This window comes from Pteronotus mesoamericanus, unplaced genomic scaffold (genome assembly GCF_021234165.1).
Source record: "Pteronotus mesoamericanus isolate MK-2021 breed Mesoamerican mustached bat unplaced genomic scaffold, CSHL_Meso_final contig_50, whole genome shotgun sequence".
Lineage (NCBI taxonomy): Eukaryota > Metazoa > Chordata > Mammalia > Chiroptera > Mormoopidae > Pteronotus > Pteronotus mesoamericanus.
Window position 1 is genome coordinate 45,037,609 of NW_026555186.1, and position 13,978 is coordinate 45,051,586.

The 13,978-nt window shown below is 41.3% G+C and overlaps 1 protein-coding gene across 2 annotated transcripts in view; it reads right to left on the minus strand.

Annotated features, from left to right (window-relative positions):
* Positions 1–634: 634 nt before the first annotated feature.
* Positions 635–13,978, minus strand: part of LIX1 (limb and CNS expressed 1) — a 50,084-nt gene continuing 36,740 nt past the window's right edge. For both annotated transcript variants that reach the window (XM_054578290.1, XM_054578289.1), the window contains 4 exons: positions 13,568–13,708; positions 11,368–11,463; positions 2,501–2,578; positions 635–922 (listed from right to left, as the gene is read on the minus strand). In XM_054578290.1, coding sequence (XP_054434265.1) covers positions 635–922; positions 2,501–2,578; positions 11,368–11,463; positions 13,568–13,708 — 603 coding nt within the window. The remainder of the gene's footprint in view (positions 923–2,500; positions 2,579–11,367; positions 11,464–13,567; positions 13,709–13,978) is intronic.

Here is a 13,978-nt window from a genome sequence, read left to right on the forward strand (position 1 = left end):
AGCATTTTAAGCCACATTAATTTTTTGTTTAGTATTTTCATACTATTACCACCTCAAGATGTTTGATAATGGCATGTCCAGATAAAATTCTCACTGGAGTTCTGGTTTACATCTAGTAGAGTATAAGCTCTCTTAGCTTACAAAGCTTAGGATGAAACCCTGATCTTTGAATATTTAAAAAACAATCTATATTTTTATTTAACCCCAATCCATTATTTTTATTTACTAAGAATCGCTATCATGCTGTTTTCCCGGTCCTAGCTGATGTTCTTTTGGGGCAGGCTACCCCGGCCCATTCTTTGAAACAATATCTGTAATCTAGCAGGTCAGGTGTCAACTGGGCCTTAGTTGGAGCCAGACGTGTAAAATATTTTTCAAACCATCCTGTCTCCATCTTTTCATTCTGAGGTAGAACTATTGTGAGTGTGATGACAAAACTGCATTGTGTGGGATGCTGGGTTCTATGAGGGTCTTACTGTTCCTGGATTCTGTGAATGAAATGGGTGGGGAGAATTAGTACAACCTTCAGGTATAAGCTACAAGTGCTAAAGCCTCCAATAACCTCCTTCACTGAGCTTCCTAATGTTAGAGTGTGGCCTCTGCTGGCCCTGGGAGCAGCTGGCACCCAGCCTCGCTAGTGGTAGCCGCAAAGGGCCGCGAGGCTCAGCTGGTCATCACTGGGTGAGGAAGTGTCAGGATCACTGTAGATCCGAGTCAGGGCTAAACTCAGGATTTCTTTCTTTTCTTTGTAAAACCGTAGTTCTTGTCCTGCTTTCCTGGCTTCCTCCAGCTCCCTCAGGGCCATCCGTAGCTCTTGAGAGAGAATTCCTGGGGACTCCTGCTCCTTCATGATCCAGTCCAGGGCCATGTGGCTGCGCATCTTTTCGTCCAGGGAATACTGGGAATAGTAGGAGATGACTTCCTGGGAGCCAAGAAACAAAGTCCAGAGTGTCACTAAAATTCAGCGAAGGCACCTGTGTTCATGGCCTTCCAACGCTTCTTTTCCTCTGCCTCTGCCACCCCCAACATCCATGAGGGTTTCACCAACAACTAAGCCTCTCTGATGTTCACAAACTGAAGCTAAATCCCATGACGTACTTCTTAAAGAAAATGAAGGACTAGCTGATACAGCAAAGCAAAATCACTCCAGGTTGAGTCAAAATACTACACCAGGAAGACTCAATAAAGTTCACAAAAATAGAGGCCTGACCTCACTAGAAAATGTGTTGTTAGCATAAGGAAGATGACAGTCCAAATCGTTCACAGAAATAACTTTAAAAATGTAGTATGGCATGTAGGCATTACGATTATTGATATCATATTGGTACCTTCATGTACACGGTCTCTTACTTCTGTAAACAATTAAAAATTAGTCACTACCTGTCCATTCTCATGTGAAAAATTTGCCAATACATTGTAATGTCACGTGTAGGTTTGATGGAGACACTTTAAGAAGAGTGGATGCATTGCTTATTTTTATTTTCAAGAACATATGGTATTTATTTATGACCTTAACAAATTAAAAACAATCATGGAAAAGTGTTTATAACCAACCCCGCATATTTCAAAGGCCTTTTATAAAATCAAAGGAAAAGAAAAAATAACCAAAGCCATTGTCAGCTACTCATTTCTTTTCCATCTTTGACATTTTGAAAGCCAGACTTTCTACGCAAAGAACAACTAAAAACTCCTGGGGCTGGAGTGCATGGAAACTCTTACATCCACCTCATCTTGCTGACTAGGGGCTTTGTTCCTCATACAAATTCCTGTTGGCAAATTCTTAAAAATAAACTACCATCCTTCAAAGTCTAATGGTGGGTAAAGGGAGGATAAATCTTGGAGAATAGTGGGTGTAAACCATTAAATACACAGGAGGGGGTTTCCCTTTGCCATTAGAAAAGGGGAAGGGTCCTTCTCATGTAGCAAAGAAATAGTGAGACCCTCTCTCTGAAACATAAAAAAGAACTTTCCAAACCAAAAAAACTGGGATGATTAAATGCCAGCTTGCCCACTTTTATAATTATTTCTGTTGTATGTTGGGGACTTCTGGTAGTGGTGGGGAAAATCCTTCTGCTGCAATCAACTTAAACTCCCTTTGTTGAGGAGGTTCCTAACCAGTGGACTCTCAAGTTTCCTTCTGCACTGGAGAGTGGAGGAGGGCACACATTCTAAGCAGGCAGACCGGTAAACAGAGTATATTCCACATTTGCCTTAGAAACAAAGTCTGTCTTAATGATCCCTTCATTCTGGCATTCAGTACAATGATCTAAATCAGTCTATGCCCAGTAAAAGTTCTTAGTATGCATATTTGGACAGTTCCTGGCTCAACTGGAATATATATGTATTTCTTGTTTTTGTTTTGTTCTCTGCCCTTAATAAATAAAGTATCAAATTTCAACAGAAAAAAAAAATATCCAAATGAAGGAAATCTCCTATGAAGATGACTAGCCATCTGCTATGTCCGTACAACACAAACCCACTCTGGATTGTAAAATCTCACCTGCCGGGAACACTTTGTTTCACGAAGGGCTTTCAGGCTTCCATTCCAGTGTAATAGTTGGAAAATGGTCATCAGCTCCTGCAAAATGCAAACATCTGTCATTAGTCTCAAAGCAGAAATGTGAAAAAAAGTGTCTCGGTGACAGCCGAGCAGGACATAACTGTGATCCCCAACTATATCAGGGAAATAGAATACACAATACTGTTAGAACATGCTGAGATTGTCAAACACCAGAATCCCAGACTTGTGTAGCATTCTTCCTTCCTTCCCCTGCTATGTCCATATTCGCACAATAAAATGACTAAATAGTTGATAAATATCTTTCAACATTAAAAATAGTTACACTGGTATAGTCAGAAGTTATCTAAATATACCAGTGCAACTGAGAATAATGAATAGGTAAGGTAATTCACTACATCATTTTAAAAATTGCCTGAGACTGGATGTATTTTAAATGTTCATTTTTAAAGGAATGTTATCATACTGTTAAAAACAGTATGATATCGAAGGGTGGCAGAATATGACATCCCAAAATATGAGTTTAGGCCTTGCCACCTCAAAATATGCCACTTTGGTATATTGATTATTTTGAGTAGAAGGCACTTGAAGACCAGCAGATGCAGCAAGAGCCTTTCTCTGAAGTCCTCATATCTGGCTAAAGACAGATCCTCCGAGACACTTGATTGCCATAATCCCCTCCTGGGGAGTTTCATCAGCCGGGGAAGACGTACTCTTATCACAGAAGAGGAAACAGGAAGTCAGCTCTCACAAACCGTCACCCCTCTCATCTCTTCTTCTAAGGGTCCATTCATCTTCCCTAAAAACCATTTCCTCTCCCCTAAAAGGCCTAAATCCTGTCTCCTCTTGCCTTATTAAGATGGCATTTAATCCTGAATTCTAAGCTACCTCAGGAGGTAGTACCTGTTTTTCCCTAGGTATCTCTCATGTATACATGAGGTGTTCATGTTAGTATACTTACGTTTTGCTCTTGTTAACCTGTCTTTTATTACAGGGGTCTTAGCTAAGAACTCAGAAGTGTGGAGGGAAAATCATTTTTCCTCCCCTACAATACATTCATGCTATTGAATACATTGCAGTCATAGAGAAAGGATAAGAGGGGGATAATGGTGGAAAGAAGGGGAAGGAACTAGCCACAGAACATGTATGAATGACCCACAGACATGAACAACGGTGTGGGGATTGACTGTGGGAGAGGGGGTGGGGGTTGGGCTGGGTAGAGGAGGGCAAAGGGGGAAAATTGGGACAACTGAAATAGAATAACAATAAAAAATGATTTAATTAAAAGTATTGGCTATTATTACAATACAGTTTTCATAGTGTTAAACAAAACAGAGAAGGATCTCTAGTTTTTAAAGTAAAGAATTTCTGTGATGTGTTGTTAAAATAAAATAAAAGCAAAGTGCACAACCTGTATAATGTGTTCTAGTAGTTGATAAAAAGAGAAGATCTCTATAAACATGTGCTTTAAGGCTCTAGCTGGTGTAGCTCAGGGGATTGAGTGCCGGCCTGCGAACCCAAAGGTTGCCAGTTTGATTCCCAGCCAGGGCTCATGCCTGGGTTACGGGCCAGGTCCCCAGTTGGGGGCATGCGAGAGGCAACTGATAAATGTATCTTTCACACATTGATGTTTCTTTACCTCTTTCTCTCTCCCCTCCCCACTCTCTAAAAATAAATAAATAAAATCATTTAAAAAAAAAAAAAGATTTGCTTTTAAATACCCAAAAGAGTTCTGACAATACAAAGGAATTGGGTAAAAATTTAGTTGCCCTTTGGGAGAGAAAAGGCACGCCTGGGGGGCAGGAGTGGGAGGGGCACTTCCTCTGACATTCTTTTGCACCTTTCAAGTTTCAAATCATATGACAATATTACGTATTAAAGAAAAATTGAAATTTAAAAAAATTAGGCCAAAAACATATAAACATGTAAAGGACAAACTCTAAAAACTATAAAATACTCCTAAATTTATAAGTTCAGTCAAGAAAATTCCTCAAAGTAAGGATAATACGGTTGAATTGACATTAAGTGCACCCATAGTTTCTGACAGCTGATATTGATGCAGCATTAAGTCTTTCTATCGGCATCATGCTTTCCCTGCGTGATATCACGCAAGCTAAAGAGTGTAGACATACTGAAGGTTTTATTTTCCTAATGTGATTAGAACTAGCAATCTTCCATTGAAGTTATCTGCATTTCTTTTTTCTTTTTTCTCTCTTCTCTCTCTCTCTTTGGTCAGGGAGATATTTATTGTGGATTAATACCACAAACCACAACCATATAATTATCAGAAAATAATAATAATACAATTAAGGAACTTCTTGGTAATGAAGCTAGTTATGAAAACCTTACATTTAAACAGATGTCCTACTGCCTATTCAGAAAAGCTGACTTTTACTGTCTTTTCCTCATAATGAAAAAATTTTCATTATGAAAATCAAGAGACACGAAGTCATTCTGAGACTTCAGACATCTTAGAATTTACTAGGTAAAGTTTAAAGCTGTAAGATAATCAGAAGGGAAAAAGCGCTATTCTCACGTTGATTATTGCTATTAGAATGTAACATTTTTCTCCTTTTCAGTTTGGGATCCAGTTTGGGAGTTTTGTCTATGTTCTACTACACAGTAAGCACCCCCGGGAACCCACAGAGACCTCAGTAAAAACAAAACCATCTGTTTCCGTTAATTAAAATACGACATGGAAACCAGCTGAATTACTCCTGCCCCAAACAGAGACTCCACTGTCTGCCCGGGGTCCTGGGTCCAGTGCCCAGGGAAGCTGGCCCTCTCAGGCCTGCTTGCCTCCACTTTTCCCTGCCCCCATCCAGATGTTCACGCTCTCACATCACCAGGCTCATTTGGACAAGTGACAGTGGTTTGTTCTATAACCAAATCTCACCTAACCTGGCTGTCATCTCTGCTCTTGTTATCAAAGAAACCCAAGTGACTGAGGAAGGTAAATGTGTGCTGCCCTTCTCACCTTACCCTCAGACGCTCACTGAACACTTCCAGCCAGAAAGAGGAATAGGGACCCTCTTTATGTCCTGATGTGGACTGGCCTCCATGGTGTTATGGGAAGGCCAATATTTACAAATAAGACATTTCATTTCATGTTTCATCTTAACTCTCCACTTGGATTTTGTATTCTATTGTACATGTTTATTTTTTAAAAAGAGAAAATAAATACCACCTCCACTCCTCCACATGTGCCTTTCTCCCCCAGTCTTCATGTGAAGTTGATAACCCAGAAGATATACTGAGCTTACCCTGTGGCTTCCAACAGCCCTTGTCAGGATTGTCCTTATACCATGTGGCATAGTTCGAAAAATAGCTTATTGCTAATGAAGATCTTATTTCATGCTCTCCCAACAGTTGCCTTAGTGACATATTCTTCTTCCAAGGACTTCTAGGCTCTCATCCTTATCTATACATAAACCCTGCCCCTTCCAGATAAACTCCTGTCACTCCACACAGCAGTCCCCCTCTAAGACTTTACAGTTCTGCCAAGAACAGAACCAGGAATCTTTCTCATGTCCCTTGGCAACCTACATGACTCAAAACCTTTCCCACAGACACGTGGACTGTTTTTGCCTGCAGGAGGATGGTCGTTGTCCTCACCCACTCTGGTTTGTCTAAATTTCTACTCCATCACCAAGCATGTTCTCCCCTCCTGCAAGTAACACAAATGCCTCTTCTGCAGTGTTGCTCCTATTTCTAAAATCCCCCAGGGAAGATGTCCCTCTTTCTGCCTTCTTTCATTATGTTCCCCTCTAACGCTTGCCCTCCTCTGCAGAGATATTAATCTTGCTGTCATTGTGTAGACTATATTGCTGTCAATACGTAAAGTTTATTGAAATAGTTATACATTCTTCCTGTCCCGCTTCCTTATTTCCCCTCATAAGACCAAATTCACTATCTTCAGGTCTTCCTGGAGCCCTGGGCTCAACCCCAGGAGATTTTTATGTGCCTTCCATTGATCCATTCCATCGGCAATCCTTGCATGACTGCAGGCTGGTGAGGACAGGACTACTGCAGACTTCTGCGAGGATTTGCTTCCTAGTTCCACCATCATGCCTTGCTGCCTGCTCCTCCAATCTTGGTTTCTACCTGTTGGAATCCTGTCTTGTTAAAGGAAGTCTGTCCAATGAGTTATCTGTTCTGTTCATCACAGAAGTTTTTGTGCTGTGTTGCTTCTTATGTGGGCTAACCTAGAAATCTGGGGAGTCTGGGTACCCTGACAGATAAACAAGAAGTTGGCCTATAAGTTGGGTCAGGACTAGGGTGTGGTGAGTGAAGCAAGATTTAAGGTGAGTCATGCAAGTTCGGGGTCTTTTATTTAAATTTCTGTCATTTAAAATTTTGATATTTTGTCATGAATGTTTGCATGTTAATTTTGGCTTTTTACAATATTGCATTATAAATTTACCTTTAGTGATTACTGAGGTTTTTGACACTCCTTTACGTTTTGTGCTTGACTGCTTACCCTAGTCTGGGCCTTTCTCATGGGCCTGTCTCAAGGACAAAGCCAGTTTCATGAGCTCGGGATCTGCGCAGTCACACAGGATCTCGAGCTTGGTTTAATGCTCTACTGTCTTGAAATTCTTCATAGTTTTTGAACAAAAGGCCTTGCATTTTTAGTTTGCAGCGGGCCCCACAAATTAGGTAGCTACTCATGATCAGCAAAATAAATTAACATCAAACGAAGAATCAAGCCCTGTGTTTTCTTTCTCTTCAGGGAAAACTGCCATTGTAGCTTTCATTCTGCAGCTTTCTTAGTTCATTTTGTCACTCATTCAATTTAAACCAACTACAACTGGGCTCTGTCCTCACAGTGTTTCATGGTAATTCCTCCTAGAAGAAACACTGGCCTTTCAGCTGCTTTGTGGAGAGAAACTGCACACTGCTTCTCTCTGGAACGATGTCTGGAAGACTGGCTTGGTTCTGTGATTCATCAGAAATAAGAAAAACAAACACTGTAAATGGAGAACTTGAAAAACAGGTGGGCACCATCTCCCCACCCAAGAGAATGGATTTAAAAGGAAATTTGTTTATGGGATGGGGTTTTAAAAGGCAACCTGGAGAATTTAGCAGAGATGTAAATAAACAACTCGTCCTTGGATTGCATTAGGCTACAGAATAAATATATTAACCAGCTTCAGTCAAAGTCTGCCTTGAATCTGACCTTGACAAGACCCAGTGGCTAGTGCTGTCACCATCCCTCCCCCGCAAACATCAGGCAGTTTTCTCTCAGGCAAGGCTACCTCAAAACAGGCATCCTGGCTTCCCTCCCACGAAGTGAAGGTAAGCAGAAGCCTATCATGTTTCCTCTGATCGCTGCCTCCTTGACAGCCCCCCTGGAAAGCCTGCGGGCAGTCAGCAGACACCAGCCTTGTTTTTATATGGTATAGTCATCTATAGATACAAACACACATCTATTACCCACCAGGGGTACTGAATTGCTGTGTCAGCTGCAGAGAGCCCAGGGCTGTGGTCAGTTCCCATTATGTACAGAAACAAGCTGACGCATTGAACCTGGGCCACCAAGGAATGTTCAGGGCCTACAGACAACCTAGAACTGGCAGAATGAAAAGGGATGTGCCCCGAGGCCCTTTTCCTGGGTTGCCAGCATCCCTACTAGGGGAAGGGATTTGGGATTTTTCCTGTCCTCAAATCTTCTTCTTCCTATATCTGTACCACATCCTGCCCCTAACCTCTTCTGGGAGAATTTATGAAGCATTTCCTCAGCATGACAGAAATTATTAGTTCACATATTTAAATACCTTACTATATAGACCACACAAAACAATGCAGCCTATACCAAGACAATTAAAGTATTACTAAAAGGTGGTTAAAGACAGCCTATAACAGTACTTAAATGAAATTTAAGAATTAAAAAAAATAATCTTGCCTTCTCTATCTTTGGCAGACTAACCCAACTGTATTTAAAAAAAAAAAAATCATTCTTGGCACTGAGACCCATCGTCTACCTCCTCACCTTCTCCAGCCTTCTGCGCTCCCCACCGCTCCTGGCCCACACCATGATGGGGAAGGCCTTCATCCTCACTCCCTGGTTCTTTCTGCCTGTGACTTCCCCTCAGTACTGCCACACATCGACGTTGACTCAGTCACAGACATTTCCAACAGCTCAGAGTCACAGGCTGAACGAACGCCAGCCACTGACCTGGAGTCGCCCACTGCCCTAGCCCTTACTGGTGGTAGAGAGTCGGCCATTGTCGTTTATTTGGAGAATACACAGGCTTTGGAATTGTCGACTGATGTGGAATCAAACACCCCTAGCTTTGGGGACGATGCCACAGAGGAGGCCACAGCAAGTGTCACTGGTGATCATTTGGAAGAGCCCGCAACTAGACATCAGACGAGCCCAGCACCTTCAGGGAAAGCAACGACTTCACCTTAGTGCTTGTTAAAATGAAGCAGACTCTCCTTTGGCTATGATCTTTATTCTACTAACCACAATTTTCTAAGAAGATTCTGAGCTTCTGCACAAATCTACTATAGGAGTTTGAATAATTCAGAAGACTAGTGAGCCAGAAGATGTACCCAGTGGAGGATAAGCACAGTGGAGAGAATTGTCCACAGACAAAGGAGGTACATTTCCTAACCATGTACCATTTAACATGGGATCAATAAATGTTCATTTGAAAAGAAAAAAAAATCATTCTTAATTTTCTGAAAATCAATACTAAATCATATACAAGTTACTATGTACTGGGACAAGCACCATTCATTCTATAATAAAAGAAATACAATATTTTTTATTGGGGTTGAGAGGGGAGGAATTTTTAAAGATGAGGTTCTTCTTTGAGGAAACAACTATGCTACATGCTTTATAAACGTCATGTAAGTCTCGCAAAAATCCTATACAATGGGCATCATGATTCTTACTTTATACATGGAAAAACTGAATCTTGGAATAGTTAAGTTCACAGGTGGCAAGTGGTAGAGCACACTTCATACATAGGTCTGTATGATTTCTAAAAGTCTGTGTACTTTCTCTTATGTTAAGACCTTCTATTTTTTAAATCTGTTTGACTTTAGATTGTTATGAGGGGAATGGGGAAGGACCCTTTACAGTCCCACCTTTTTATTCTACAGCAGGGACCCTGAAATACTTAGCACAGGGGAGCTACCCTGTCCTCATCTGAAACCTTTAGGTTATATAAAATTGTCAAGGGGGTCCACCCAGCAGCCTCAGGCGTTTCAAATAAAGCAGTCTTTCTTTAGAAACATATATGATAATGGTTGTTAACCTTCATTAAGCATTTATGATATAGATATGCCAGGAGCTGTTCTGGACTCTTTCCATATTGTCCCATTTAATCCCTCACAATTGTACTGTGAGGTAATGCCACTACTATTATTCTCCCTGATTGATATGCGAGGAAACAGGTTTGGAGGTGAGGAGCAGAGCCAGGTTAAAAGGGACCAGCCCACTCCAAAGCCTGGGCTCAGGACCACTGAGCTAATGCATGCCCTGGGCTGCCCCAGAGGGCAGGCTTTAAGGATACCTGCTCTCTTCCAAACCAAGATGAGCAACATCGAAGGTCCGTGAGACCATGGCCACTTAAAAAGAAAAACAAAACAAAACAAAAAACAAAACTAACAAACAAACAAAAAAAACAACTGGATTACTGAAATCTTCCTGGGACAAGGTGAAGAAAGAGTATTGCTTTATTCAAACAAAGCACTGATGAGGATATATGTTGGTTTTGAGAAATGGGCAGGAAGGACACAGCCACCTGGGAAGCAGCCAGGAAAAGAGTTTGAAAGGTACCAGGGAAAGTATTGGAAAGTTAGTGGCCTCAGGGCTCAGCTGTAACGCCATCATAAATTATTTCAAGATAAACATTTTATTTTGTCCATAAAACATTCTATCTCTGATCGCTTCTTAGAACCTAACCTAAAAAAAAAAAAAAAAAAAAAATTGAAAGACTGGAGGTATGTTCAAGCGCATTCAAGTTTAGTTTTTTAGAAGACAAACATTTTATGCCTAATGACAACTGAATTCTCAGCTGCCTGGCCCAATATAGGATAACAGTTGAGGGTGTGAACTCAGAAATCAGAACGCCCGGGTCTGAACTGTGACTCTGCCATCTGCTAAGCTCTAGGGCCCACTGCTCTCAGGGAAGCCATGGGTGTCATACTCATATGTTCATTTCTAAGGTTAAATTATGACAGTGTGTGTGAAATGGGTAGTACGGTGCCAAAGAAAGCGGCCAGTAAGTGTCAGCTATTGTTCTTCTTATTGTTGTTATTGATATAATTAATAAATTTGGAAACAATAAATAATGTAGTTCCTCAGCTCTGTTATTTGTCTGCAGTTGGATGAAAAAGGGTTACAGCTTGCTAATTCTTTTTATTTAGTCAAAGATGGGAGGTGGCAGGCTTTATTTAATAAAATTACCAGAACTAAGGGGAACATTTTTTAATATACATTGCAGGAATCTTCATCTATGACTTCTGAAAAGTGATAACCAAATGGTCACAGCCAACACATCAAACTGCCTGACTTGGTTAAGGGGGGAACTTCGTACTGAAAAGCTGGTGAAATGTTACAGAGCCGGTGGTGTTCCCTGCTTATTTCTTAGACTTAGGTCTTTTACTTCCCTTGAAGAAAGCAAAAATTGTGCCTTGTTAGCATGCTTACGTTAGCTCACTGAGGCATGGCTAAGAGGGAGCTACCATGATGGATTCAGGAGAGTTAAATTAAAATGTCTGAAGCAAACAAAAAAGGTAGATCTGTGGCACAGGAGATGTTAGTGGTGACAGAGGCATTCTCCCAGGCCTTTAGATTGTGCAGCGAAATGAACACGCAGCAGGAAGTCGGGCACCTGAAATTCCAGCATGGTCTTCCCCATGTTCGACTCCAGCATGTAGTGGTAGGCTCCGACGCTGGTGCTGGGGTCGTCCGCGTCATCCAACGTGCCCTTGGGAAGGAAGCAGAAAAGGAGAGTATTATGGATTTTCTCTCCCCTTCTTTGGGTGATCAAAAATAAAAACGGTGGCCCCACGGCGATCCTTCTATCGCTGTTGTTCTAACCTTCAGGTGTGCATTTTACTGCCAAATCTCCAGTGGATTTGGGATAAAATCCTTAATCTCACCATGACTCAGGGGAAAGAGGATTTTGTAATCAAGTTGAATCTGGCTTTTGATCAGAATGTTAACTGATTATATATATTCACTAGAAGAATAATTATCCCAAAGCAGAAATTCCTGTATCTTTGCACAGGGTTTTTGTTGGCCCTCTGAGTGTCGCCTTTGTATGGTATTAAAACCCTGAAATGATGACGTTGCTTTGATTCCGATGATAACCAGGCAGGGTTATGTAACTGACAGGGAAAGAATTCTCCAGTTGTATGAACCAATCATATTTTACTGCCATAATTCTTAACGGGAACTTTTATAATATGCTGGTGTTCGGCCTAGAGGCGTGGGTCTTGGTTTACATTTTCACTTTAGATCACTTAATCTTTAGCAAACAAGGTGGGTGGGTGATGAGGAGAAATAAAATTCTTCTTCAGTTTGGTTAGGGGGAGTGGCAATGAAAAAGCTAACATCAGTTCTGGGCCTGCCCTTCATGGATTCCTGGGAAGGTGGGCAATGGCTTGTGAGACTGAACATATGACTGCCAGCATCAGATAGCAGCAGATTTATAGCTTTTGAATGCAGTAACATTAACAAACTGCTGCTGAAATATTTATGTTGGCTTTTTAAATATCCCAGAGGAAATCCATCCAGAAGTCTGCAAACCTTATATATTCTCCTTCCTTAGAAATTTCCATGAAAAAATGATAAATTACCTTTACACTGATGGCCCCTCCCTGCTCCTGAGTGAATTCTACACACAGAAATCAGGCATCATTTTCCTGACTTCTCTTCCTCAAAGGCACTTGAAATTTACAGGGCAGCAAAACAAAGGCTTCCTTTCATCCTCAGAGCAGATATAGAACAGAGCTCCTGATGTCTCCAAGCCAGGTCAACCACTCTCTGCCCCCTTCCTTATCTCTCCTCTGTGTGATAAGAGCATTTATGAGGGGAAAAGGGGAAAAAAGATAACTGCTAGTATGATAACGTCTCCTTCATTATCAACAGCTTCTCCACAATAACCGAACTTTTATAGTCAGATTAAGGGAATCAGAGAATGAAAACCTTCGATGGGGTTCATCTATGCTAAAGACAAACCAGGAGTTGACTGATCCCTTTGGTAAGGTCCTGTTCCAGCCCTTGGGGGACATACGGGAAGAGATACCTGCCACAGTGGGGACCCAAGGCTTCCTCCGTGGCTTACAGTGTGGTGGTAACAAGGACCAGGAGCTCCAAATAATTCATGGGGCAAATCATACACTGCAGTATTGTTGAGAAAACATCCTATTTAAATTTCTAAGACAAAGTTTTTTGCTCTTACAGCACTTTGCATTTGGTTATGTCCATTACAAAAATGTTTGAAGCCCTCTGAAAGAAGTAATTGATTAAGCACGGTAATTCTAATAGTTAACAAATATCGGGCACCCAGCTTCCCCCTATCTAAGTGGTCAGCGTTTCCGTACAGACTGCAGCTCTCCATGGGGGCTGGGGAACTGGCACTTTTAATAAGCACTTCAGATAATTTGTAAGATTAGTTAAATTTAGGGGGAAATGAGCTAGTTTACTTCTAGATTAAAGCAGTATTCAATTGCATGTGGTCTCAGGCCCTAAAACAAATCAATGTTCCTCAAACAGCAAACATTCAAATAAACAAATCAAGGTGGATCAAATTATCTATCTTGATTGAAAGCTTGATTAATTGTGATCCAGGGAGGTTAAAGAATATTACTGAGATGAAGAATAGGGAGCCAGCTCCAATTTTGTGCTTTCCTATCAAGTGGGGTTTTTTGTTTTCTGTTTTTTTTGCTGAAAATTAATGATTTAATGGGTAAATCATTAACTCTGCACAATTCTTAAAGAATGTGCTTACTGTAGCATCTCCCATGATTCAAATGCCTCAGGATTCCCAGTGCAGCCAGCCCCTCCCTCCCCTGGTGGGAACTCACGCTGGTGGAGGCAACTGCTTCCTGCACACTCTCCATAATGAATTCCTTGGTGATCCTCCGAGAGGGCAGCTCATTGAAGAGGGAGTTGATCAGGGCCACTTTAGCTGCATCCCGCCTGGCCTCAGCTCTACTTAAGCAGCACTTGAGAAGGGAAGGAGAAGAAGGAGAAGCTAACATCAGTTCTGGGCCTGCCCTTCATGGACTCCTGGGAAGGTGGGCAAATTGAAAGATTTAGCATTTGACCATGTTGTCCCTACCTAAGTGGGTCTCTAGACATTTCTATTCATATATTTACTGTCTGTTCCTATTCTTTCATATGCATTGCTAATGCCCTGAAGATCATACAGATTTTCTCTCAGTCCTAGATTCCATGCGAATAAATGTCATGGTTGGGCTTCAAATGCTTTTTGT